Source organism: Corylus avellana, chromosome 1, assembly GCF_965113065.1.
Source record: "Corylus avellana chromosome 1, dhCorAvel1.hap1.2, whole genome shotgun sequence".
Classification (NCBI taxonomy): Eukaryota; Viridiplantae; Streptophyta; class Magnoliopsida; order Fagales; family Betulaceae; genus Corylus; species Corylus avellana.
The window spans coordinates 8,271,766-8,298,478 of NC_142490.1; the positions used below are offsets into that span (position 1 = coordinate 8,271,766).

The 26,713-nt window shown below is 35.4% G+C and overlaps 2 protein-coding genes across 3 annotated transcripts in view; both read left to right on the forward strand.

Annotated features, from left to right (window-relative positions):
* Positions 1-10,219, forward strand: part of PTAC3 (plastid transcriptionally active 3) — a 41,162-nt gene extending 30,943 nt beyond the window's left edge. The window contains exons 8-13 of one of the 2 annotated variants that reach the window (XM_059582494.2): positions 1,860-2,028; positions 4,401-4,863; positions 5,030-5,404; positions 6,974-7,177; positions 9,097-9,230; positions 9,703-10,219. In XM_059582494.2, the coding sequence (XP_059438477.2) occupies positions 1,860-2,028; positions 4,401-4,863; positions 5,030-5,404; positions 6,974-7,177; positions 9,097-9,230; positions 9,703-9,877 (1,520 nt within the window). In that variant the 3' untranslated portion in view covers positions 9,878-10,219. The remainder of the gene's footprint in view (positions 1-1,859; positions 2,029-4,400; positions 4,864-5,029; positions 5,405-6,973; positions 7,178-9,096; positions 9,231-9,702) is intronic. The other variant, XM_059582495.2, reaches the window with a different exon arrangement.
* Positions 10,220-15,029: 4,810 nt separating this feature from the next.
* PIR121 (transcription activator) overlaps positions 15,030-26,713 on the forward strand; it is a 54,917-nt gene continuing 43,233 nt past the window's right edge. The window contains exons 1-11 of the mRNA XM_059581392.2: positions 15,030-15,349; positions 15,505-15,577; positions 21,406-21,470; positions 21,679-21,756; positions 22,497-22,616; positions 22,703-22,773; positions 22,976-23,068; positions 24,520-24,589; positions 24,804-24,868; positions 25,100-25,295; positions 25,426-25,584. Coding sequence (XP_059437375.2) covers positions 15,296-15,349; positions 15,505-15,577; positions 21,406-21,470; positions 21,679-21,756; positions 22,497-22,616; positions 22,703-22,773; positions 22,976-23,068; positions 24,520-24,589; positions 24,804-24,868; positions 25,100-25,295; positions 25,426-25,584 — 1,044 coding nt within the window. The 5' untranslated portion in view covers positions 15,030-15,295. The remainder of the gene's footprint in view (positions 15,350-15,504; positions 15,578-21,405; positions 21,471-21,678; positions 21,757-22,496; positions 22,617-22,702; positions 22,774-22,975; positions 23,069-24,519; positions 24,590-24,803; positions 24,869-25,099; positions 25,296-25,425; positions 25,585-26,713) is intronic.

Genomic DNA, 26,713 nt, shown 5'->3' on the forward strand with positions numbered 1-26,713 from the left:
TCACCCTGCAAGGCATGACCCAATGCAACCCAAACCGATTAAAAATCGTATGCCAAAGAGCACTTGTGAGCTCACAGTGGAGAAGAAGATGATCGACTGACTCTCCAGTCTTCTTGTACATACAACACCACTCCACTACCACTAGGTTCCTCTTACGCAGAGTATTGTGAGTCAAAATTTTGCCTAGAACCACGGTCCACCTGAAAAAAGTCACTCGCAGAGCACCTTAGTACACCAAATGCTCTTCCAAGGAAACACCTCATAGTTAAAATTGGACGAAGACCAGCAAATACGATCTACAGTGCCTACGGAAATCTTGTAAGAGTACAACCGATCAAAGAAAGGAGAAACCAAATCCATCTCCCAATCTTGGACGGGCCGAACAAAAATGACATTCCACTCGACAACCCCATTCCTCCAAGTAAAGTTATCCTTCACCCAAGCTTTTTTGTGTCTAGCGATACTGAACAAGGACGGGAAGGCTTGCTTCAAAGAATTATCCCCACACCAAATATCATGCCAGAAACGAACTTTTGAACCCTCTCCCACCTCAAACTGAATACCTTTGGCAAAAAAGTTCCAACCTTGTCGAATATGCTTCCATAAGCCCACACCATGAGAACCCAAAACCTCATTCGTACACCACCCACCTTCCTGGTCTTCATATTTAGCTTTGATAACCTTACACCAAAGAGTCTCGTTTTCATTCGCCTATCTCCAAAGCCATTTCCCCAAGAGAGCTTGATTATACTGGTGCAACTTTCGAATGCCAAGACCACTGTAGCGTAGGGGACGACAGACTTGGTTCCAATTTACAAGATGCAACTTAGGCTCATCTCCCATTCCTCCCCACAAGAAATCTCTTTGGACTTTCTCAAGCCTTTTAGCTACACTTATAGGAATCGGAAACAGGGACAAAAAGTAAGTCGGAAGATTAGTCAACGTACTCTTAATGATAGTTAAACGACCTCCTTTAGAGATACATTCTCTTCCAACCTGCCATCTGACGCTCCATCTTTTCGATCACATTATTCCACATAACCGTATCCTTATACGGCGCCCCAAGAGGGAGACCGAAATACTTCATAGGCAACTCGGCAACACTACACCTAAGGATATTAGCTAAAACCCCAATATACTCCACCTCACCAATAGCCACAATCTTTGACTTTCCAAGATTCACTCTCAAACCCGAAACAGCTTCAAAACATAAGAGAATGAGACGTATATACCGGATTTGCTCGATAGAAGCTTCGCAAAAAATTAAAGTAGCATCAACAAATAAAGAGTGAGAGACCATCAACTCCGATAAGACCCTATTTCCCACCGAGAATCCAATCAAAAGGCCTTGATCAACCGTCGCATAAGGGGTTATATAATATATATGTTCCAACTTGAGGAGAAGTGTTAGAAGAGTTATTAGGGTTTGAGGACATTTTGGTCATTGTTATGTTTTTTCTAAACCTATATAATAAGATGTGTGTGGTAGGCTACGTAACAAGTTGAACAACACAACAATGACGTGCCTTCACCTTTTTTGTCTAAACCATTCATGCAAACTACAACAACAAGAAACCGATAATCTGTTATTTATACTTTCTAACAGCTAATACTTACAAAAATTTCAGAAAATGCACTGCATCAAAAAGCCGGTGACATCCCTCTAATCTAGGTTTGTAGTGTTTAAATAGTTCCTTGCTCTAGTTTTTAGGCTTATTTCATTTTTAGAAGTACTAACTCTTGAATCATGTGATAGGTTCAAACAATATTTTTGGTTTTCTTCACCAATGGTTTGGATATTTCTTTCTTGGACCTAAATTTAGAAATCTTTCTGAGCTAGTATTCTTTTGTAAATTCAGGCAGGGTTGTTGACTTGCTAGAAGCTTTAGATGCTATGGCGAAAGATAACCAACCAATTCCTTCACGGGCCATGATCTTGAGCAGAAAGTACCGGACTTTAGTGAGCTCATGGATTGAACCTCTACAAGAAGAAGCGGAACTTGGATATGAGATTGATTACATTGCTAGGTTTGCTTTATAATCAATCCACTACAGTTGCTGAAAGTGCTTTTTTTTCTATATTTATTTCTGTAATTATTTCATTTAGGATATAAAAAAAATAAAAAAAATAAAAACTGTTGCAACTAAAAAGCATATGTTCCTGTGTACCAGGGCTATACCCTTCCCATTGTTTTTAATAAAATTCCTTATGATTTACAAAAATAAAAAGAAATAGCATATGTTATTCAAACTCAACTCTCTGTTTTTCAGCATCTTACTATCAGATTTTCTTAATGCTCTGCCTCCCTATTGTGCACAGCAATATTGTTTTTAATCTTTATATTAATTTATGTTAATAATTTTTTTCTTTTAGTGACATTGATTTCATGATAGACAAATTTGAGGATATAATAGAGATTGTAATCTTCTCCTATAGTAGAGCACCCAACAAACTTGACTTCGACTGTCAGTAACTCACTTCTTGTTGTTGTAACTTACTCAGAGTCTGCTATGGTTTGCATTTTTTAGATTATGAGTTTCTTTTTCTTTTTTTCTTTCATCAAAGTCTAATTAGGACTAAATATTAACATAAGAGAGATTTGTAATGATGTAATATTGATGAATACACAACAAATGCACTGAATAATGAAAAATTGAGTGTTTGGAAGCCATGGTTGGCTAGTTTTTTCCTCTGTTTTCTTTCTTGCTCTTCTGTTGCTTCTTCTTCTTAAATATGCCATAATTTGTGCATGCCTTCTATATTTTCCCATCACAAAAGCGAAAAGCCTTTCTACATAATAAAGGGCGCAACTGAAAAGTTTAAACTACTTGGTGGAGAGGCCCCACAAGTATATTAACCAGCACACATCCAACCAATGTGGGGTTTTCAGGCTATATAAGTGAGTAAGGGGCTCCGTTTGTGCTAGTCCTTCTAGAGTATCGTGCAAATGTAGCTAATGCCTCCTTGGGTCATGACAATCCAGTTTAAAGGCTTAAGCTAGTATATGGAAAGACCCAACCAATGTGGGATTCCATAACACGGGCTTAAGCCATTAGCAGACAGCCCAAAGTCATTAAGTTTGCTGTTCTGACAAAATCCTGCAAATCTAGGTCAATTTATTACAACATTTTGCTCATCAAAACTTCATCTTATTACTCTGGATGGATCCATTGGGCCTAATAACCCTCCCTCTTTTCAAGTCCTTGACTCACAATCTTCTCTAACCCTACCTCCATGTAAGCAATGGAAGGGGCAAATTTGTCTTGGTTCAAATACACGTGATGTATCTCTAGGAAATACACAACTACAGATTATTTACGAGTTTGGATCAACGTTTAAATTATTGTAAACTACCTTTTTCATTATGTTTCCATATATACACAAGCATACCATGTACATATGGTTATCTTTGCATAATTGCTCGAGGAAGATTTTGCTTTCGTTGGGAAGAAATTGTGAAGAAACATGCTGATAAAAACTTGAAGAAAGATGATCAAACAACCTAGAGGCTAGATTTGGGTGATAGAAAGTAAAGGATCAAAATTTTAGAAATATGCGATTTTAAAGCGTTTTGGTGGAAATAATAAATTATCTATTAAAGAAATATTACTCAAATCTTGAACAACAATAAGATTTTTTTTTTTATAAGTAATCGAAATTTCATTAAAAATGTAAGACATCTTCGGGTACACAAGAGGTATACAAGAAAAGCCACCTAACTAATAAAAGCAAAAAGAACAAGAAAATCATAATAGCTAATCACCAAATGAGAAACAACAGCAGTTGTTCAAAGATATAAGGTATTAAAAAATAAAAACTTAATATCCTTCAAAGTCCTTTAATAATAGTGCTCAAAGCTTCTATCATTCCTTTCACTCTATGTACACCACAAAAGCACAAAGGCACTATCTTCCACATGGTAGCTTTCCGAGTACTGCTAGCAGTCCACTAACAAGCATATAAGTTGACTACTCGTCTATGCATAATCCAAGACAACTTGAATCGACTGAATAAAACATTCCAAATGACATATGTAGCCTCGTAATGAAGAAGAAGATGGTCCATGGACTCTTCATTCCTTTTATACATACAACATCTATCAACCACAATGGCGTGCTCTGCTTTCGGAGGTTGTTCATAGTAAGGATCTTTCCTAAGGCTGCTGACCAAACAAAAAATGCCACCCTCAAGGGACCTTAGTCCGCCAAACACTCTTCAAAGGGAAACAAAACCATCATTACAAAAACCTTGGTCATGATACATTCTAGTTTTGCTTTAAATTTTATATTGTTATTTTATTTCTTTTAATTTTGTTCAGGCATATTTTAGCATTGGTCTAGTGCATTTTGTGACCATAATTTTATTGTTAAGGTATTGATTGTCTTTTCACATGAATCAGGTATATTGCAGAGGGTGGGCTTACTGGAGAGCGCAAACGTTGGGTGCCTCGAAGGGGAAAAACTCCTCTAGATCCAGATGCTGTGGGATTTATATACTCAAACCCAATGGAAGCCTCCTTCAAGCAAAGATGTCTTGAGGATTCGAAGACATATCATCGAAAACTTTTGAAAACCTTACAGAATGAGGGACTGGCAGCCTTAGGGTATGCATCGGAATATGATTATATCAGAGTGGAGGAGCGGTTAAGGAAAATTATAAAGGGTCCTGAGCAGAACATTTTAAAGCCCAAGGCTGCAAGTAAGATGATAGTATCTGAACTGAAGGAAGAACTAGAAGCACAAGGTCTGCCGACAGATGGAACTAGAAATGTTCTTTATCAGCGTGTGCAAAAAGCAAGGAGAATAAATCGCTCTCGTGGTCGGCCCCTTTGGGTTCCACCTGTTGAGGAGGAAGAAGAAGAGGTTAATCTTATTTACAATTCTTCTCCTGCTATGAAAACTGATATTCTCTTTTGTTTAGATCAGATTCATGTTTCCTTAGTATGCATATCACAATTTATATATGTTCAGCATGGTCTTTCTCTTCGAAGTTAAATTGATACCGATTTAAGTATGATCCATCTGGCAGGTTGATGAAGAGGTGGATGAACTAATTTCTCGAATCAAGTTGGAAGAAGGAAATACAGAGTTCTGGAAACGCCGCTTCCTTGGAGAAGGCTTTAATGGCGATCATGGAAAGCCTGTGGACATGGGCAAATTAGAACCTCCAGATGTGTTGGATGATGTTGATGTAGAAGACGTTGCAAAAGAGGTTGAAGATGATGAGGCTGATGAAGAGGAGGCAGAGCAGACTGAGAGCCAAGATGGAGACAGGGTGAAGGACAAGGAAGTTGAAGCCAAGAAGCCTCTTCAAATGATTGGAGTCCAATTGTTGAAAGATTCTGACCAAACAACTACCTCATCCAAAAAGACAAGGAGAAGATCCTCTCGAATATCTGTGGAGGTATGAAAGTCCATAATGGTTTAATTTCTTACTACTCATTTTTGTTTTTATTATTTGGATCAAGTTAATTATTTAAACATGTTCTTAATTAGTACTATTTGCTGGTCGATTACCTGATTTTGATTGTTCTTTATCATGCCATCAATTATGTTTTCATGTTATTTTGGAAATATTGAAATAAAAGTCATAAAAGTCCTAATCATTTGGAAAAAGGACTCATGTAGCTGAATGAAAATATAAGATGTTAGTGGGAGGAAGGTGGACAGGATGGGATGGATAGTTATCAGGCTTTGTGAGGAGGCTTAGGGTTTTGCTTTTCCATGGTGATCTATTTGGAAGAAAACATTCCGTCAATGGTGGTTTTTTAACTAAGATTGTGGAACATGGTAAAGATTTGACACCATATTTTCGGAAGCTCGGGAAAATAATAACAGACTAAGATTGAATGTACAAAGTAGGGAGACAATGAACCTTAGCCTTCTTCACTGCATTGTTGCTTGGGAGTTACAGTTGTTAGTATTATCTTTGTTTGGACTCTCATAGGTTATGCCTGTCAATGATGGAGTTATTGGATGCTTCAATACACACTAGAGTAGTATTATATCGAATGTAATACCACAATGCTTGATGTGGAGAATTTTGAGGGAGATGAATGCGAGGACTTTTGTGGGAATTGAATTACCATTAGTGGAATGAAATTACTACTCCTAACACCACTTTTCTGTTAGATGAGAAAGATTGGTAGTTTTTCTTCTAGGGCATTTTTCAATTCCTTAGATCTGTTTAATCTTAGATCTACATTTTTTTTTTTTTTTCCTTTTTCTTTATTATTGTGTAGCTCTTGTATACTTCCTATGTACTAGATTTACAGCGTCTCAATTTCATTTTTCTAATATTTCAATCTGAAGAAGATAGCCCTGATGGATGTATATGGGAATTGACAGTCTCTATCCCATAATACATGTTATATTTCAATGCTTTGTCACTCTCCACTTTACTGATGTTAGTGTTTTGAGTCTTTTTGGCTTTATAATTTCTATAAATGTGATAAATTTACCATATCCATTGATGACTGGAACTACAAATTATAAAGTGTCATGTTTTAATCAACTTCATTCTTTCGTTTCTCAAATTTGACTAATACAGACGCTTCAAAAACATAAATCTGAAAAGCTTCGTGGTTCTAACATCTTTGACAGTCCAACAATTGTCCTGTTGGGATGAAGTTGTTTATTTAAATATGATCATCGAAGATAACTTCAAAGGAAAATGTATGGTTTTATGACTTAAAGATCGTAATATGTAAGTTCTTGGCATATGTCTTTCAGGAATTCTACTTTTATCATATTCAAAGCTACTGAATATTTAGTATGTTCAAATTGTTTTGCTTGTCTGGTTTCTTTATTTGGTTTCTCAGTCAGATTCTTTAATTAGAACTTTAAAGGCACAAGCTAGGTGTAAAACTGTGTATACTCGTTTTTGGTTTTTGTTTCCACTAGGTTTTGATTGAGACCATTTTTTTTCAGATCTAAGGTCTTACCTTAGAATATTTTTTGTTTATGGATGTAGGATGATGATGATGATGACTGGTTTCCTGAGGATATATTTGAGGCATTCAAGGAACTGAGAAAAAGGAAGGTGTTTGATGTGTCAGACATGTATACAATAGCTGATGCTTGGGGTTGGACATGGGATAGAGAACTAAGGAACATACCTCCACGAAGATGGTCACAGGAATGGGAAGTTGAGTTAGCAATTAAAGTTATGTTGAAGGCAAGTTCCTATATCTTTCTCTCAGTTTCTTCACAAGTGACACTAGTAATCCTAATTTTCATTGAGCTCACTTATTTCATATTGTACATCCATTCCTCATTTCTCTTTCTTTTTTCATTTTCTTCCTTTTCTTCCTTTTTTTTTTTTTTTTTTTTTTTTTATTTCCTTTGCTTGGGTGCCTCTCTCTTCCTTCATTGAAATCACTCTTCTTTTTTTCGTTATCTATCTTTGAATGCCCAAGTAATTGTTAAAGTGATGATTAAATGATTAACTTTACATCTTCCTATAAGCTTAAATTTTTGGCATAAGTGGTGATTTAATATGGCATTAGAGCTAAAGGCTCTAAGTTCAAACCTTGATTCCGTCAATTAACTCACTATTTAAATTAAATATTTCATGTGTTGCGCCTCACCTATTAAAATTGAGTTTGATCCCACATTTGAGAGTGAGTGTTAAATTGTTGATTAAATGATTAAATTTACATCTTCCTATAAACTTAAGCTTTTAAGACAAGTAATGATTTAACAGTAGCTCTTCCAACTTAAGGACAAGTTTCTTTTTTGGAGGGGAAGTCATGATGCAGGGAATTTTCTGTCATTTTTTGTAATGTTTTGTATGTGTTGTCATTTTGCTTTTTTTGTGTGGATGGCGGCGATGGGGAAAATATTAACATTGGACAATTTACGTAAAAAGAACATTATAGTGACGGAGTGGTGTTGTATGTGCAAAAATAGTAGCGAATCTATTGATCATTTATTATTGCATTGTGAAGTTGCTATAGAGAGGTATGGAACATGGTTTGTCAACTGTTTGGTGTTACATGGGTGATGGCGGGTAGGATGAAGGAATGTTTGGGAAGTTGGAGAGGAAAAAGGGGTAATCGTACAGTTCTTCAAATTTGGAGAATGGCTCCTTTGTGTGTAATGTGGTGCTTATGGAGAGAAATGAATGCAAGGAGTTTTGAGGACCGTGAACTTGTACTTATAGAGTTGAAGAAAAGGGTGCTCCAAACACTTTTCTCCTGGAGAGTATTGTGGCATTCATCGCAAGTTTCAACGCTTGCGAAATTTCTAGAATTATGTGCATCATTTTCAGCTTAAAAGTTATTGTATATGTGGGCTCTATTGTATACTTCCTATGTACATGGGTTGCGCCCCTTGCACTTTTTATAAATTGATATTACCTATTAAAAAAAAAAAAAACGTGTTGTCATTTTGCTCAAGTAACCAAGATGTAAGGGGGTAGCATAGCCTACATTAGTTATTAGATTACCAGCCTTTTGTAATCAGTTTTTTGACAATTGCCATAGAAGTTTCAATGCCATTTACAGAGCCTAGATTCGGCTCTCTTTCTCTTTGCTTAAGTAAACCTTAAATCTCTCTTTTCTTCTTGAAACTCAAAGCTTAAAGCATCATCTATTAACACTAAATTTATCAAAAGAAGTGTGTCATATACATGTATATGAACTTTCTGTACTTGACAGGAACTGTATGTATTTGTTAGAAGAGTTATTAGGGTTTGTGAGTCATTAGGGTTTGGGGGTATTTTGGTCATTGTAATAGTCGTTATTAGTCTTGTTTTCTTATAAATTTCTCTTTTGGACGTCCCTGAAATTTCATTAGGATTTTCATGAATCCAAACATCTATAAACAAAATCAGCTTTGATCTATATCAGCAACGTTTATCCATATCTTTGTATTTTGGGACTTGATGAGCCTGTGTAAAACTCCTTAAATAAACATATATAGCCATTTCATGCTCTGCATATCAGATGGGATTCCCTAAGAATATGGTAAAACTCAGCCTAAAGGATTTGGTTTTGTCGTTTCATTGATGTGGAAAGTGGAAAATTTACTGTTACCATAGAATTATCTGCTTTAACCATGTGTTCTTGAATGAATGAAATAATGCACTTTCAGGTAATAGAATTGGGTGGAACACCAACTATTGGTGATTGTGCAATGATCTTGCGTGCTGCTATAAAGGCTCCATTACCGTTGGCTTTCTTGAAGATCCTGCAGACAACACACAGTCTTGGCTATACATTTGGGAGGTAAGATCATGTGCTTGATTTGAGGGGGAAGAAAAGATAGAACATTAGATGTTGGATTTTCTTGATCTAGTTTTTCCATTTTCCGTGGACTATGCTTTGGACATCTGTATGTTGGTTGTTATGTCATTTTTGAAAGTTCGGCTGTGTGCATATTAAGAAAATATGGCATGGATCAATTAGTTCTCTTGGAGACCAATATTTTACGCAAAAGAATGTAATTTGAGAACTACATGATTGGTGGGAAAGTGTGGGTAGACTTTTTCTAGATTTTTTATGCATCATATTGATGCAAAAGCAGGAGTCTTTTCTATTGTTTCTTATAGTTTTCTTGCCTTTGGCTACATAGCGTGCTTGTAAGGAATTTCAACAATGATATATCATTGGTCAGAAAGCCTTAAATTGCATTTCTTTATTGGCACTTCCAAACCACTACCACAAAACTTTTATCTTATCTAGTTTTCTTCTATTGCAGTGACCTTTATGATGAAATCATCTTGCTATGTCTCGACCTTGGGGAGCTAGATGCAGCCATTGCAATTGTTGCAGATTTGGAGACATCTGGAATCACAGTTCCAGACGAAACTTTGGACAGAGTGATTGCTGCTAGACAGATAATTGACATATCTGTCAATGATGTAACATCATAACTGCGGCTTATACTTCTTTCTCCCTTTCTTATAGCCTGATTCTGGAATAGCAAACAGCATGTGTCAATGGTGGCTCTGCATACAAGGAGTATTTTTCCAGTGCTGCAAATCAATGCAGAAGGCAAGTGTAGAGTAGGTCTCAATTAGGGCGGTAATCGAGCCGAGTATTTAATGTTAAAGCTCTATTCATTTAATTTTATTTTTTACACGAGCGGAGGTTGAGCTTATCATTGAACTAGATAATTTGTTCAAGCTTAGTTCATTTAATTTTCGAGCGAATTTGTGTTTATTCATGAGCTGCTCAATTAACTTATTCATTCCTTATCAAGAATGAATATCATTTTTTTTTTTTGTAAATCCATACTAATTATTAGTTAATTAATTATTGTTATGATTTTATCATTTGAGTTAATTAAACAAATTAACTTGAATGTAAATTTATATCTATGTCTTATAGACTATGTATGTATATTAATTCATTATGTACATACATATTTATACATACACAAACACATATATCCATATCATGACTCACAATAACAATTCAAGTTATATCTATTATACTAGAAAGAGAATTTCTCTAAACTTAAGATGTATTCATTACAAAATTAAAATAATAATATAAAAAAATATTAAAAATGAAGTTATATGAAGCTAACATATATATATATATATATATATATATATATAATTAAAAAAACACCATATGCAAATCAAGAAAATTGTCCCATTTCTACTCATGTTTGGCTGCATCAAGAATTATAGTCCGATTCGATATGGAGCTGTTTCATCAGTTTTTTGTGTGTTTGTTTAAACAATAATTTGTTTGATCTTATTTATTATCCTGATTAGTTGATAGCAAGATAAGGCATATGATATAAGAATGGAGAATCTATGATCTTTTTACCTCAGGGTTCAATCTAATGTGGAATTCTTAAGTAATGCTACAAGTCTCTCTTATATCCCTCTAAGGATGATGTGGCTCTTAAAATCACCACTAAACTCGTGATTGATTGCTATTAGATTTTGATCAAATTATGATTTTAAAAGACACCTCATTTTTTAAGGAACACAAGACGAGAGGTTTCTAGAATTACTCATAATTCTTTCATACAGACAGGCATTTTTTTTTTTCGTTGAAATATGGCTGGATCACTAGCAGACCTTGAAACAACATAAGCAAAATAACAAAGTTGCTATTGCCATTTTCATTCTGCTTAGGAAAAGAAGTGTAACTATTTTCATCTAAAATGGTGTAATCTTTTGGCTTCATTTATTTATTTATTTTTTGGATAAGTAAAGATATATTATCAAAGCGCAGAGGGGTGCAACCCTAGTACACAGGAAGTATGATATATATATATATATATATATATATATATATATATATAAGGGTTAAGTAATCTTTTTAGAAGGAGTGCTACACATCCTAAATTTTTCTCCCAAAAGTTAGTTCTCAAATGATGTGTCACCATCTCATGAGATTTATTATTTTGAAAAATGTGTTACCAATTCATGTAATGGTGACACATCATTTGGGAATCAACTTTTGAGAAGAAAATTTAAGATGTGTAGCATTTTTCATCTTTTTAGTACCAAGGTTTTCATGTTTTTATTTTTTTTCACCTAGGTTTTAATCTGTATCACAGATGGTAAGTGACTTATGGGTAAATACCAATTTAGTACTTCCATCATCATTCCATCAGCCAAACTAATGGACCATAATGGTGTGGTTTAGGCCACCCCCATTGTCCATCTGGCTAACCCCAAACCAGTTGTAGGAGGTGATTTGCATGATTTTGGAAAACGAATGAGATGATGATACCGAATTTGTATATTGAAATTGAATGAAAACTACAATGACTAATTCGAGCTTAGTCTGGCTCCAAGAACTAAACTGCTTACAAAAGCCTTATCATTTTTGGTATCGATCTCTTCTACAACTTGGGCTTATATTTGCTAACTATTTTGATAACTAAGCCCAACTTCCTTTGACCCAACTGAACTGCCTTAACCGATTACTCCCTCACTTACCTAATATAAACTCATTATAGATCCCTTACATACTCGTCCTATTTTACTGGATTAATGTAACAGTGTTCGTCGATCTTTGTGTGGACATGTCATATATATATATATATATATATATATATATATATATACTTTGGAGGAGCTCCGTGCAAAGAGCCTCATAGAGCCGGGGGCAAGAGGATCAAATAATTTCGTGACCCACACAAAACAACTTTCACTTGGTGGAGTCTCTCCGGTCATCAAAGTGAAGTCTCCCTTTGTTCTAGTTTGGTGGTTTTACGATTCAACTTGTGGAGGGCAACATGGGTATTTTCTACTCTACATTGTAGTGTTATCCAAGAAAGATGACTAATGCATTACCTTACTTATTTTCCTCATATCCACTCAAATGCTACTTGGCGTGTGTTCCCTATGATTACTTTCCTATTTTTCTCTCTTCCTTAGAAACTTATGTGGCGTAGTCGGATAGAGTTTTTCTCAAAACTCAGTTGAAGGAATTTCTTCCAACTCAATCTATAAAAATGATATGTCATTTGAACATGTAAGATGTATATATTTTTTTAAATAATATGGACAAAGTTGAAATAAATAATTCTAAAAACTCACATGCATCTCACATGTTATTAAAAAAAGGACACATGTCATTTTTATAGACTAGATTAAAGGAAGTTCCTCCAACTGAGTTTGGAGGAAAACTATGTCCAATGTAATTTTTATAACTTTTGGTGCATGAAGATTAGTTTGTTAGTTGGGGGACTACGCCGTATTTATGATATTTGGTGTATAAAATTTTATTTTTTGATTGGGAAGTCACGTCACATAGACTTTGAGAAGATGGAAGGAACATGAGAGAGTAATGAATAGAATAACTCAAGAAAGACCGTCAGAGATGAGTTTTGTACCAGCTAACTTTTATTGTGTTCATTCTCTGTTTATACAGAAATTTTCTACAAATTGGTTTGTAAGAACTTTTTTTACAAACCAACCTCTAAAAGTGACATGTATCCTTAACATATGAAAAACACATATTTCTTAATAGTATGTGTTTTTCACATGCTTTTTTTTTGCTTAAAGAATACATATTATTTTTGAAAACCAACAAACCAATTAGTTTTTTTTTTAAAAAAAAAAAAAATTGTTTTAATGTTATCATCACATAAGGAAGTAATTTGTGGCCCTATGGGCCCACCAATCACTACTATTTTCTTTGTTTTTTTTCCAAGATAACATAATAATAGTATTTTATTTTTCTTTCGATTCTTTTGCTGCCCTTGCTTATCTTTCAAGTCGGGAGCAATCAAAGTGACTTTAGATGTACGTATCTCACCCCCACCTCATCCTAATTCCAACTCAACTAATTGAGATTGATATAATTTATTTATTTTAACGTGCTTTAGAACCATCCTTTTTTTCTTTTTTTTCTTACTTAATAAAAAAAAAAGAAGAAGTTAAAGTTGTATAGTATTAGAAAGTAAATTTTATAATTTAATTACTACCATCCAATATATTAGCATGAGAAGCCATATTCCATTTCTAAATCACTATGCATGTATTTTGTATTATTTTTGTTATTAATTTGACAAAAATTTGGATGGAGTTTTAAGATTGAAAATGGTCTAAAGTTTGGTGTTCAATAAAAAAAATTAAAAATTAAAAATTTTTAAAATCGAACCTAGGGAAAACATGAGGTTATATATAATTTCTCATTAACTTATGGCTAGATTTTTAATAGAAGAAAGGACAAAAATTTCATATAAATCAGTATGTAAAAGTGACATATTTTTTGAGTTATTAAGACGCACACATTATTAAAAAAACCTATGTAATTTTTACGTGCTAATAAAAATATATCATTTTTCGAAGTTGATTAGTAAGAAATTTATACGGTCAACAATTAGATGCTGACAGTTGGAGTGAAACCTCAAACTATTACCTTATTTACAATGTTCCATAATGTTTCAATTTACAATAGAGAATAACCTCGAGCTAGCTCTAGTGGTAAGAGCTTTGGTCTTTGTTGTAGTCTATGAGGTCTAAGATTCAAATCTCTTTGGGTGCAAACAATTCTTTAGGGCTAATTGATAAAGCCCAAGTATTATTCGATTTGTGTGGAGAGCGGGTTCGATGTTTACCTAACAGGGGTGAGTACACAAAGTGGTCCTACCTTGAAAGAATTCATCGTTACCAAAAAAAATTTACTACAGAGAATATTACAATTCCGATGAGATATTGAGAAATATTGCAAAAATTAAAAGGAAAATAGTACACATACCTCCCTCAGACTAACAACCAATTTACAATGTCATCTTAATTAAAGATTGTCGCTTTTAAAAATTTGTAATGTATCCCAAAGTACAAAAATACCCTTAATAAAAAAAAATTAAAGAGTGTTGAAACCCACGGCCACATTGTTTTTTTATGTTAAAAAAGAAATTAATTGTATTTTTATCTTATTGTAATCTTTAAATGGTATTATAGTCTGTTTGCAAGACAAAAGAGGTGCATTGCAAAGTTTGGATAATTTGAGGTGACATTGACGTAATCTTTAGTTTGTAGGGACTAGGGACATCATAAATTAAATGTTAGTAAGAAGAAGTGTGTATTTTTTCAATTAAAAGATTGAGTGGCATTGTAAATTTTTTTTTTTTCGAAGTGAGTGACATTGTAAATTAGGTTGTAGATTGAGTGGAAATATATTTCCCCACATATATATATATATATATATATATATGGGAAAAACTTTACAAAAAAGCTTTTACATGTTTTGAAATTACTTTTAAAGTTTAAAAACTTTCAATTTAAGATATCAAACTTTCAATTTTTGCAATGTTTTTTTTAGGATTTTTCATTAAGTATTGTTAAAATTTTCAAAATACCTTTTTTTTTTTTTAATAAAAATAAAAAATTGCAAAGATTTAAGTGTAAGTATTTTGTAAATTTCGTTAAATCTTGACTAACAATTTTTTTTATTTTATTTTTTAAATTTATTATTATTATTTTTTATACCAATATATATATATATATATATATATATATATTGGTGGTGTGAAGACTCGAACCAGACTTAGGAGTAGAAAGGTCAAATCCGTAATTTACTCCCTCTGTCGTCAGGCATCAAACCATAACAGTCGAGTGAGTAGTTGGCGACCTTGAGACAACATTTCCGGAAGCGACTCGCTGGCGATCCCATTCCTCATTCCTCATTCGCTCCAAAATTACCGAAATTGAAGGTGAGAAAAAGAGAAAACACCTTCAATCATCACAGTCTTCCCATTTTCGATCTATCCGTTTGCTCAAAATGCAAAGGTTTCATCCACAAACTTTGCAGTGCCTTAATCTTTCGCCGTATTCGACTTAAAGATTTAACTGTAAATTTGAGCTTCATCCATGGCTGTCCCTGTCGAGGAAGCCATCGCCGCTCTTTCCACATTCTCACTTGAGGTGAGTCCTGCAACTGCTCAAAACAGTTCCATTTTGATCTACATTCCGCAATTTTGCTCAGTAGAAAGTGAATATAATTGTATAATGTGCTTTTGAAACCGAAGCGTTTATATAGATTTTTATATGTATTGTGTTTTTGTGGATAAATTATGTAGGATGAGCAACAAGAGGTGCAGGGACCAGGACTTTGGGTGTCGAGTGAGAGAGGTGCAACCGAGAGTCCAATTGGTATGCATTCTTTAAGATTTTTAAAAATTTATTCACTGCAAGTTTGTTAATCGTTACACATAAGAGGAATTGTGGTGGTTTATGTTTCTGTTTGGAAAACTCTGAACTTTTGTGTGCAAATCTGTGGCCAAATTTTGTGTGCATCCGACTATCCGAGTTCATTCCTGTCAGGCAAAACTTTATGAAATTTTGATTTAGATTTTGCATACTTATGGCGGTTCAACTGCACTTTGCCGGATCTATACGAGTCGTTGGCGGGAATGCTACGGGATTTATTCAATCTTCGTATTCTTGGCAATTGTCTGTCGTGATTTTTTTTTTTCTCTCTAGATTTTTGCTTTATCATTTTACTTTTATTGGCCCGAGAACCTCTATATTTGGAAAACGGAGGAAAAATATTTGTTTTACATATTTGTTGGTGTATAATGGTCATAAACGTTTTTGTGTATCTCTATTAATGCTAACAAAACAAATTCTCTGATAATTTTCCATTAGAACTTCTTAAGCACGAAATTCTGAAAATATTCTCCTTGTGTCCTATTGCCTAAAAATCAAATAATTTTAATATGTATCTTGGAAAGACAAATCATTTTATCAAGCTTTATAAACAATTAAGTTTTTCTCATGATTTCCATTAAAAGAGAAAAAGAAAAAAAATCAGATGCTATAAGACTTCTGGTACAATGATGAAGTTTTATAGAAAATTTGCAATTCGCAGAAGGAATAATACAAAATACAAAAAAAATATAACCAAAGTCTTAAAAAAAGTTAATAGGTAACCAAGTGTAGCAAATAAGAAAGGGAGGCAAAGAGAACAAGGGGGAGAGAAGGGAGGGGGGGGGGGGGGGGGGGGGGGGGGGAAACATGTATGGGGTATCTTACGGATAAGACTCCCCATTTAAGAATTTTAATGTTGTGAATACACGTCTATATTAAGGAGTAATCGACCCTTTTCAACAAAAAGAATCCTGTTGGTCTATCTTAAATATAGCTATTCAATTTTTTAATCTATATTAAATTTTAAAATAGCCATAACTTATTATTCTTAATTTTTTTTTTTTTTTTTATAAGTAACAAACCAATTTCATAAATAGCATAAGGCGCCCTTAAGTACACCGGAAGTATACAAAAAAGAACCACCTAACTAGCACAGGCAAAATGGACAAGGAAATCACGAAAACTAATTGACAAAGGAGACACATACGCTGCCGTCCATAAATATTAAATACAAGGTATCATAAAACAAAGACAAAATTTCCCCTAGCGTCGTCTCTCTGTCTTTTTTTTTGATAAGTAATGATGATGATATAAAAGAGCGCAAAGGGGCGCAACTCATATACACGGGAAGTATAAACTGAGAGCGCCTAGGAGGGAGAGAAATGAAAAAGAAAATCAGAGAAACTAATCACTAAAGGAGCTAGCCAAGCGGCCGTCCAAGAGTAAAGAGTAAAGAAGAAGAAATGAGTCAATTCCTCTATGGTCCTAGTGGTCGTCTCTCTGTCTTTAAAGCACCTATCATTCTTTTCCTTCCATACGCACCAGAAGAGGCATGTAGGCACAATTTTTCCATATCGCAGCACTCCTAGGCTTGCCAAAGGACCACCAATAATTAAGCAGATCAACAACACTACTAGGCATAACCCAGGACATCCCAAAGCGACTAAAAAAGGCACTCCAAATGACGGTAGCCCCATCACAATGGGGAAGAAGATGATCCACCGACTCCCCATTCCTCTTGCACATGCAACATCTGTCCATCAAAATGATGTGCCGCGTCCTAAAATTATCCAAGGTGAGAATCTTGCCTAGAGTTGCTGACCAAACAAAGACTGTTGCCCTAGAAGGAGCCTGTGTCCGCCAAACACTCTTCCGGGGTAAGAGGCCCCCTACAGGAGAAACCAACGAGCAAAAGTAGGATTTGGCCTTGAACAAACCTTTATTCTTAAAACTCGTAATCTGTCTGGTATCTTTTTTTCATTTCCTAAAAAAACTATAAATAATGCAATAAATAATTTTAGTAAGGGTTAATAACTTTTTTTTTTGATAAATAAAGATATATAGATCAAAAGTGCAGAGGGGCGCAAAATGAGGGGTGCAACATAATTTTTTTAGTACTAAAAAGTTTTTTAAGTACTAGTAACTTTTTTAGTACTTAGGTTTCAAACCGTATCACATATGGTACCTGACTTATGGGTAAAGATCAATTTAGTACCTTCGTTACATTCCATAAGCCGAACTAATGTCGGCAACCTCATGCTTGCCATAGAGCCACCCTCAATGGTCAAAATGGGGTAGTCGGCCACTCCATATTTTTCATTTTCTTTTTTCAAGTTTTGATTTTTTAATTTTTTTTTATCAAAAAAAAAATATTTAAATTATTTTTATGATTTTTTTTATTTTTGTTAGGACACGTGGCATGTTTTTGTTACGACACATGTCAGTCCGTTAGTTTGATTGATGGAATGATGACGATGGCACTAAATCGGTATTTACCCATAAGTCAAGTATCATCTTTGATACAAATTAAAACTTAGATGGGAAATAATAAAAAAGTGAAAACCTAAGTATTAAAAAGGTTATTAACCCTTTTATTAATTATCTAATATCGAAGTTGGTTCCTCTGAACAGCTTCCATTATCATAATTACTGAATAACTTAATACTAATTATGTAACACCCCGGTCCCATATTGAGAAAATGTGGAGTAGTCCACATAAAATGAGTGATTTATAAAGATAGTCATGAGTGCTAAGTCTTACATTGCCTAGTTACTAGGTAAAATTAGGCCTTATAAGGAATTTTAGGGAAGCTCCAAATTGACTAGTCCTTTTGGGGTGATAGCACAGATGTGGTTGGCGCTTTTTCTTGGGTCGTTACAAATTATATAAGGGAGTTTTGAAAGCAGAATATCAGGGAATTTTGTTGGACCGGATAAAGAGTTTTGAAGAGACTACCCGTGAATGTTGGAGTTCTTAAGGAGGAATCGTGATAGGGAACAAAATATTATTACTTGAAGGGTAGTGTCCCTGTGTGTGATGTGGAGTATTTGGTTGTTAACAAATAAGTGTGTATGATAGGAGGGAGAACTGTTAAAGAGCTCAAAATGGGTTTTCTCCAGGCATTTTATTTTTTATTTTGAAACAATCCTTCTTTCAGAGCTTCTAGTCCTCTTTTGAGCAATAGATGTGTGTGTTCATGTACGTGCACGCACTAAGATTTATGCTGTTTTTAACTAAAGTATTAGTTCCTTTCAATAATGATTAAATATTATGTCACACATGAATACTTAAAAGAGGCATGTCATGTGTTGCAACAATCAGAGTTTTGACTTCTTTTTTTTTTTTTTTTTGATAAGTAAAAATCTTTCTCAAAAAGGTTATGAAATCTTTTTTTAATAAATAACAATCAGAGTTTTGACTTATCTCCGCTTCATTATGGTTTTGTATTTTTTCATTCAATATATGTTGGAGTTTGTGTGAGGCATGTAGTATGGTACACATTTATTTAGTTGAAATAGTTTTTCAAACGTGTGGTTCTTTGAAACGAGCTGTTCACTTCATTCTCATTTTTAAGTGGGCTATGAAGAAAAGGGCTGGGGAGGCTTCTAATTTGGGCAAGGGCCCGGGTGTTGTAGAAGGTTGTGTGAGTGCAAAGCTAAGCCAACCAACATGATGGAATTTAAATTCCTCACCAACTCCACCCCAAAAAATCCTACTGACTGAAGTTTCTCAATACGATTGGCTACACCAACAGAGATAGTGAAGAGGGACAAATAATAGGTAGGCAAATTAGAAAATAAAGTTGCTTCCAACTTGCCAACTGTTGTTCCATCTTCTCAATAATACCATCCCATATTGATTTTTCCTTGAAAGAATCCCCTAAAGGAATACATAGATACTTCATAGGCAGAGGATACCTTTTTTATTTTTTTGATAAGTAATAATGCATTAAGAGCGCAGAGGGGCGCAACCCAAGTACACAGGAAGTATACAAGAGAGCGACTAAGTAGGGGAGAAAAAAGAAGAGAACATAAAGAGAAAATCAGAAAAATTGATCACTAAAGGAGCAAGCCAGCCTGCTGTCCATAGGCAGAGGATACCTTAGAACCAGGAATGTGGGCCAGGCCACCAACACCTTCCACGGCACCAACAAGGACTACCTCTGGTTTGACCAATTTAATTTCAACCCTGATACAACTTCAAACATAAGAAAAAACAACAAATGACGAAGATGATCTGTATTCACCTCACAACAAATGACGGGATTTTGTATGGGGGGGGGGGGGGCTAAACGATGAGCCTAAGATCCACTTGGTCAGCTGGCACGAGGTTTGTAGTCCGATATCAGAGAGTGGTTTAGGGATTTGAAGTTTGCGATTTTTTAATGAAGCTCTTTTGGGGAAATGGCTGTGGAGATTTGCCAATGAGGAAGAGGCTTGGTGGAGAAGGATTTTAGTGGCAAATTATGGGGTGTTTTGGGGCGGTTGGCACTCTATAGTTCCTCGCGGATCGCATGGGGTGGGGTTATGGAAACACATTTGTAGGGGTTGGAGTTCGTTTCACTGTCACTTCAAATTCGATCTTGGCTTGGGGCTGAAAGTCAAATTTTGGGAGGATTTTTGGTGCGGCGAGATGCCCCTCAAGGATGCTTTTCCAGGCCTTTTCAATATCGCTAGCAACAAGGCTGCCTCCATTGCGGATATCAGGGAGTGTATAAATGGTATGGTTCATTGGAATGTTACCTTTATTCGAAGAATTCATGATTGGGAGGAGACGGCCTTAGTCTCCCTTCTCTCGCTCTTGTATTCGCTCTCGTTGCGTGGGGAAGGGGAGGATAGGATGTGGTAGATCCCATCTAGCAAAGGGAAGTTTGAGGTTCGCTCCTTTTATAGGAAGCTTGTCCTTAAAGAGTCCAACCATTTCCCCTGGAAAAGTATTTGGCGCACCAAGGTTCCTTCGAGAGTGGTGTTTTTTGCTTGGTCGGTTGCCCATGGGAAATCTCTTATCTTGGATAATGTTTGGAAGAGAGGTATTGTTGTGATTAATCGTTGTTGCATGTGTGAATCGGAAGGCGAGTCTATGGATCATCTCTTTCTTCACTGTGGGGTTGCGCGCTTTTTGTGGGATGTCATCTTTTCTCATTTCAACATGTGTTGGGTTATGCCTAGAAGCGTCAAGGAGATGTTAGCTAGTTGGTGGTCGGGTGGTAAATCCCGAAGTGTGGTGGTGTGGAAGATGGCTTCCCTGTGTCTTATGTGGTGCTTATGGAAGGAAAGGAACGCTAGATGCTTCAAAGATTTGTCGAGAAACCTTGAGAACCTTGTTCATTTCTTTTTGTACACGCTCTTTATGTGGACTGCAGGCTGGCTTGCACCCCTAGAGATCAATTTCCTTGATTTTCTTTTTATGTTCTCTTCTTTTTTCTTCTTTACTTAGTCGCTCTCTTGTATACTTCCTATATACTTGGGTTGCGCCCCTCTGCGTTCTTTAATGCATCATTACTTATCAAAAAAAATTGTAAAAATACATAAACTCCCCCCAAAATAACAATAATAAAACAACATAAAATAAACACATCATCCTATTATTGATTGATTGTGTTCTATCCATACTACATGGTCAATTTTGTGCTTTATTTATGCTACAGCTCTCTCTGTTTCGCTTGCTCTCTCATTCATACACACACACACACACACACACACACACTTATGCTATAGCTCTCTTTGTCTGTCTAGCTCTCTCATTTACATACACACACCTACATACGTTCATGTATGTCTAAAGACATGGTATAGTTGGAAATATAATTAAGAAGCGCTTCCTATTGTAGAGTACAGTGATGTTTCTGCATACCGCCTATCTCTATCAGAGGACACAAAAGCTCTCAATCAGCTGGTATGTAGTTCTTGTTTCTCCTTTTACCTTATCTTTTGAAAGCATAGAACTTAGATTTTAAGCATTTACCTTCTGTTCAGATAATTGGGATGGTAAAAGGTCAGATATAAGTACAAGTTTACGTCCATAATTACAATTTGATTCATTCCTGTTCGCAATATTGTTGTTATTTTCATGTTATGTGATGGTGAAGCTGTAAAACATGCAGAATGCCCTTATCCAAGAGGGGAAGGAGATGGCATCCGTGCTTTATACATATCGCAGTTGTGTCAAAGCTCTTCCTCAGGTTTATTTTGGGTTTATTTTGAACAGAACTTTTCTGGACATCAAGTATATACTCGGTCATAAAATAAAAAAATTAAAAAAAAAATTAAAATTAAAGGACTTATCAAAAAGTATATACTCGGTCATTCAAGTCACTGTTAATCACACACACACACACACACACACACTCACAGTGCACAACACAGCACAGACACAAGACACGTGTCAAGGTGAGGCGCATCCAAGACTCCCTAATGCATGAAATTTTTTGCTAAATCTCTCATAAGGTACACACCCTTTCTTTCATGTGAATGCTTAATGAAAAATAGTAGTCCTCTCAGCTCTTAATCGAATGCATATGCCTATCAAACTTAACAACAAATTATGTTAATTATTTATGGGGTCTTGAGTTTGAATCTTGCCTTATTCTATGCTTTCGATTTAAGTGAAAAATTCTACAAGTTGCTTCCTACCCATCAAGGGATTTTGAGCTCACAGGCAAGACGTAGTGTTGCAATGCAAATTATGCTTAGGCTTTTGAGATTATGGTAATTTGTAATGTACGTTATGTGGCAGCTTCCTGATTCTATGAAGCAAGGTCAAGCTGAATTGTATATAGAAATGTTTCACCCGATGAGGGGGAGTTTGGGCTCACGCTTGGGATGGAGTCTTAGAATATAAATTAAAAGGAATGAAATTTATTTTCTCCATCTGCTTAGGCTGTTGGGATTGTGGTAATATATATCGTGTACTATGTGGCAGCTCCCTGATTCTATGAAGCAAAGTCAAGCCGACTTGTATCTAGAAACATATCAAGTTTTAGACTTGGAGATGAGTCGTCTGCGTGAAATTCAGCGATGGCAAGCATCAGCTGCATCGAAAGTACAAGCTCTTAATTACTCTCTTATTTTTTATGTTTAAACTTGAGTCAAACTTTCAGTACCAATTATTGTTGTTTTGTGATGCAGCTAGCTGCTGATATGCAACGCTTTTCAAGGCCTGAGAGGCGCATAAATGGCCCGACAATAACTCATCTCTGGTCTGTTATAACGTCTCATTTTTCTTCCGAAACTGATTGCTTGATTTTTCTCTTTTTTTTACCACCTCATTTCAAGGGATGAATATGTTTGAGCTTAAGCTCCTCACCATCATATAAATGTTAATACATCATCAGAGCAATTTGTAAGTTCCTATGATGATGCCCTGTAGCTATCCTCCTGAGATATCTTTCTCAACTCTAGGTCCATGTTGAAGTTACTTGATGTCTTGGTGCAACTTGATCATCTCAAAAACGCTAAAGCAAGCATACCTAATGACTTCTCTTGGTATAAGAGGTATGTCAATCATCTTTGTTTTCTGTCATATTACTATGGCTTGGTTACACCTCTCTTCTGTTCTTTAAAGTGGATTATCTTCTTCTTTTTCTTTTTTTTTGCTGTCTATTTTTTTAATTGTTAATGACAAGTAGCTTGCACTTGAGTCTTTTCCCCTCCCTATCTTCTCTCTGAGTACACTTACAATGTTTTTTGAAAGTTTGTGACTAACAGGCCATCTTCAAGTATTACATTTACCTACAACCTGCATGTGTGGTGCTTAAAATCTGTTCCTTCATGCAGCCTTTCCAGGCCTTCTGAGGTGGTTTAGAAGGATGATGTAGGATAATGCTGAAGTTCTAGAGTAGTGCCATGTATGATCTGTTATATGGTGGGCTAATCTACAACAACATGTTATTTATCGGTTCTTCAAGAGGACTTAAATTCTGGTTCTTAAGAAAGCAAGTCATATCTTTTATAAGGGGTATTGAGAGAATATATATAAAGAAAGGAGAACAACAAGAAACCTAAGGTATCACACCCAGAGGTTACTTACTATATATAGAGCACTAAGGAATAGATTCCATCCTCTGGCAAGCACTTCATAGGTGATGGAAATTTTTCAGAAGAGTCCCATTGAATTGAAGAAGCACTTAACAAACAAGCACATGCGTGTGTGCTGTTGGGCACTGGACTGCTAAGTGAGAGTCCAAATTCTTTAATCAGCAAAGCCAACAAAACTCCACAAGCAATGAGATTTTTTTTTTTTTTTGATAAGTAATAATGATATAAAGCAAAGCGCAGAGGGGCGCAACCCACGTACACAGGAAGTATAAAGAGAGCGCCTAAGAGGGAGAGAAATGAAAAAGGAAATCAGAAAAACTAATCTCTAAAGGAGCAAGCCAAGCGGCCGTCCAAGAGAAAAGAGTAAAGTAGAAACTTTGAACAATGAAACTGAACTTTAAGCTATTAAAGACCATAGACATTATTCTCATTCTTGTTCCTTGTCAAATTTGTAAATTGACATTCTGCTACTCTCCATTTGAATTTTTTTAGGTTCTGAACACTAAACATTTTACAGTTTGTGCTTAGGAATATAAGATGCGCCCAAGGTAGAGAAGCTTAAATGTCAATGAAACACTAGTGTAGTCCAGGCTTAGTACCTGGATAGAATTTATTGCCTGAATTGTTCAGTTAAATTTTTCTAAATATGCTAGTAGTTTTCCAGCAATTGTAAGGTTGTTATTTCCTGACAGTACTTGACCAAACCATTAAAGTTGTTATTTCCTGAAAGTACTTTGACCAAATCATTTTGCAGCTTCTTTAAATGTCTGTTGAGTTACCAAGAAAAAAAAAATAGAAATTGTAATTCACAAGATCATTAATCTGTGAACCTCTTAGATTGCAGTTTTTTGTAATTAGTAGCAATTCATTACTTTAATTTGTTTTTTGAACTCTACCCAATTTTTCAGGACATTCACACAAGTCAGTATTCAGTGGCAAGACACTGATTCAATGAGGGAGGAGTTAGATGATTTGCAGGTGTGTGACTGTGGTTCCCTTTCTTTCATAACATGTACGCACTGGATGTATGCAATGTTTGACTGTTCATGTTGTTTGGGAACAGTAACTTTTTTTTTTTTTTTTTCCCTTTCCTTTGGTGTTCTTATTTTCTTTATTGATAAAGTCACAATTGATATTGTGCTTTCTGGTCATTTATCAGTTACAATTATACTTTAACTATTTTTTTTTGCAGATTTTCTTAAGCTCGAGGTGGGCTATCTTATTGAATTTGCATGTTGAGATGTTTCGTGTAAACAAGTATCCTGTCTATTTGTACTTTTATTTTTGAAATGTTGTCACCTGCATAAATTTCTATATGATACATGGGTAGAAATGATTTGCCTTACTTAATACTTGAACTGCAGCTTGGTTGTATGTGTGCTGATAAATTTTTAGAACTTGGAATGCAATTTTCCTTATGTTGTTCACAGCACATATGTGAATGATGATACAGTGTTTTATTCTCTTGAGTTCCTTGACCTGAAATAGTGTAGAAGACATTCTTCAAGTGCTCATAGTCTTTGCAGTTGAGTCATTGGAATTGGATTTTGCACTTCTGTTCCCAGAGCGGCACATTCTTCTACGCGTTTTGCCTGTTCTTGTTGTCTTAGCAACATCATCAGAGAAAGATAGTGAGTCACTGTACAAGAGGGTGAAAATTAACAGACTGATAAATATATTTAAGGTATTGCTGTTTGTGAAATGATTTAAATGTGAATATCTGTGATAAAGGCACAAGAAACAGATATTAATTTCTTTACGTGTGGCAGAATCAGTCAAGAAGCTTGCATTAATATTGTTCTTTTTCTTTGCAGAATGAACCCGTCATTCCTGCATTTCCAGATCTTCATCTTTCTCCTGCTGCAATCTTGAAAGAATTGTCAATGTACTTTCAAAAGTTTTCTTCGCAAACTCGTCTTCTCACTCTTCCAGCACCTCATGAGCTTCCGCCCCGTGAAGCACAAGAATATCCTGTTCTTTTGTCATCTTGATCAGTAATTTATTGGTTTAGATCACCAACGGTTGTTCTGTTTACTGCTTTTCTATTGAACTCTTTGCTAGAATTTCTTACCTATGAATGAAAATAATGATAGTTCGTGTTGGTTGCTTCTTTTTTTTTTTTGTGTTTTGTTTTCGACTCTCTTGTTAGTACTATTAATACAAACATATGAAGTCAGAGTTCCAGTTTAGCCAGCATTTATAAATGTTTTGCTTGCAGCTCCCTTTCTTTCAACTTATAAGAATGTAAAGATTGGATTATGGACAGAATAATGATCAATAAAGTAAACCACATTGAGACTGTTCCCTGCTTTTTGTGATGTGTCGACAATCTTGCTTATTTGTATAACTAACTGGTCTCAGATTTAGGGGTGTGATAATTTTATGTGCATTTGTACTTATCAAAAAAAAAATTTATGTGCATTTGCATCTTAAACTTCCTTGAGATAAATTTTATAATTGTTGATATAAAAATAGGGCCGGTGGAATTGATATGTATCCTCTGACCTGCCCAAAAGTTAATAGTTTAAGGTGGGAATATATAAACCTATGGTTTTGATTGACTCATTACCCTTCGTGGCTAGTAGTGTGTTGGGTTTAGGTTAATTCCCTTTTTTTTTTTTTTAATAAGTAAATGGAGTTCACTAGAAACCAAAGGGTGCACCCAAGTACACATGAAAATACAAGAGAAATACTGAAGAGCCTTTGTCTGGGGTCTCGGTGGTAGGAGGAATTGGGTCTGGCCCAGACTGCACTGAAGAACTGATTGGGCGATCTGGGTCTTGTTCAGAAATTGCCGAAGAGTCGAAAGGAAAGCTTGGATTTTGCGAAGAGAGTACCAAAGAGTGACTGGCCGATAAATCGTTGTTGCATGTGTGAATCAGATGGGGAGTCTATTGATCATCTCTTTCTTCATTGTGGGGTGGCGCGCACCATGTGGAATGCCATTTTCGTTCGGTTTGGTTTGTGTTGGGTTATGCCGGGTAACGTTAAGGAGTTGTTTGCTTCTTGGTGGACGGGTGGTAAATCCAGCAGTGCCGTTGTGTGGAAGATGGTTCCTCTATGCCTTATGTGGAGTATTTGGAACGAGAGAAATGCTAGATG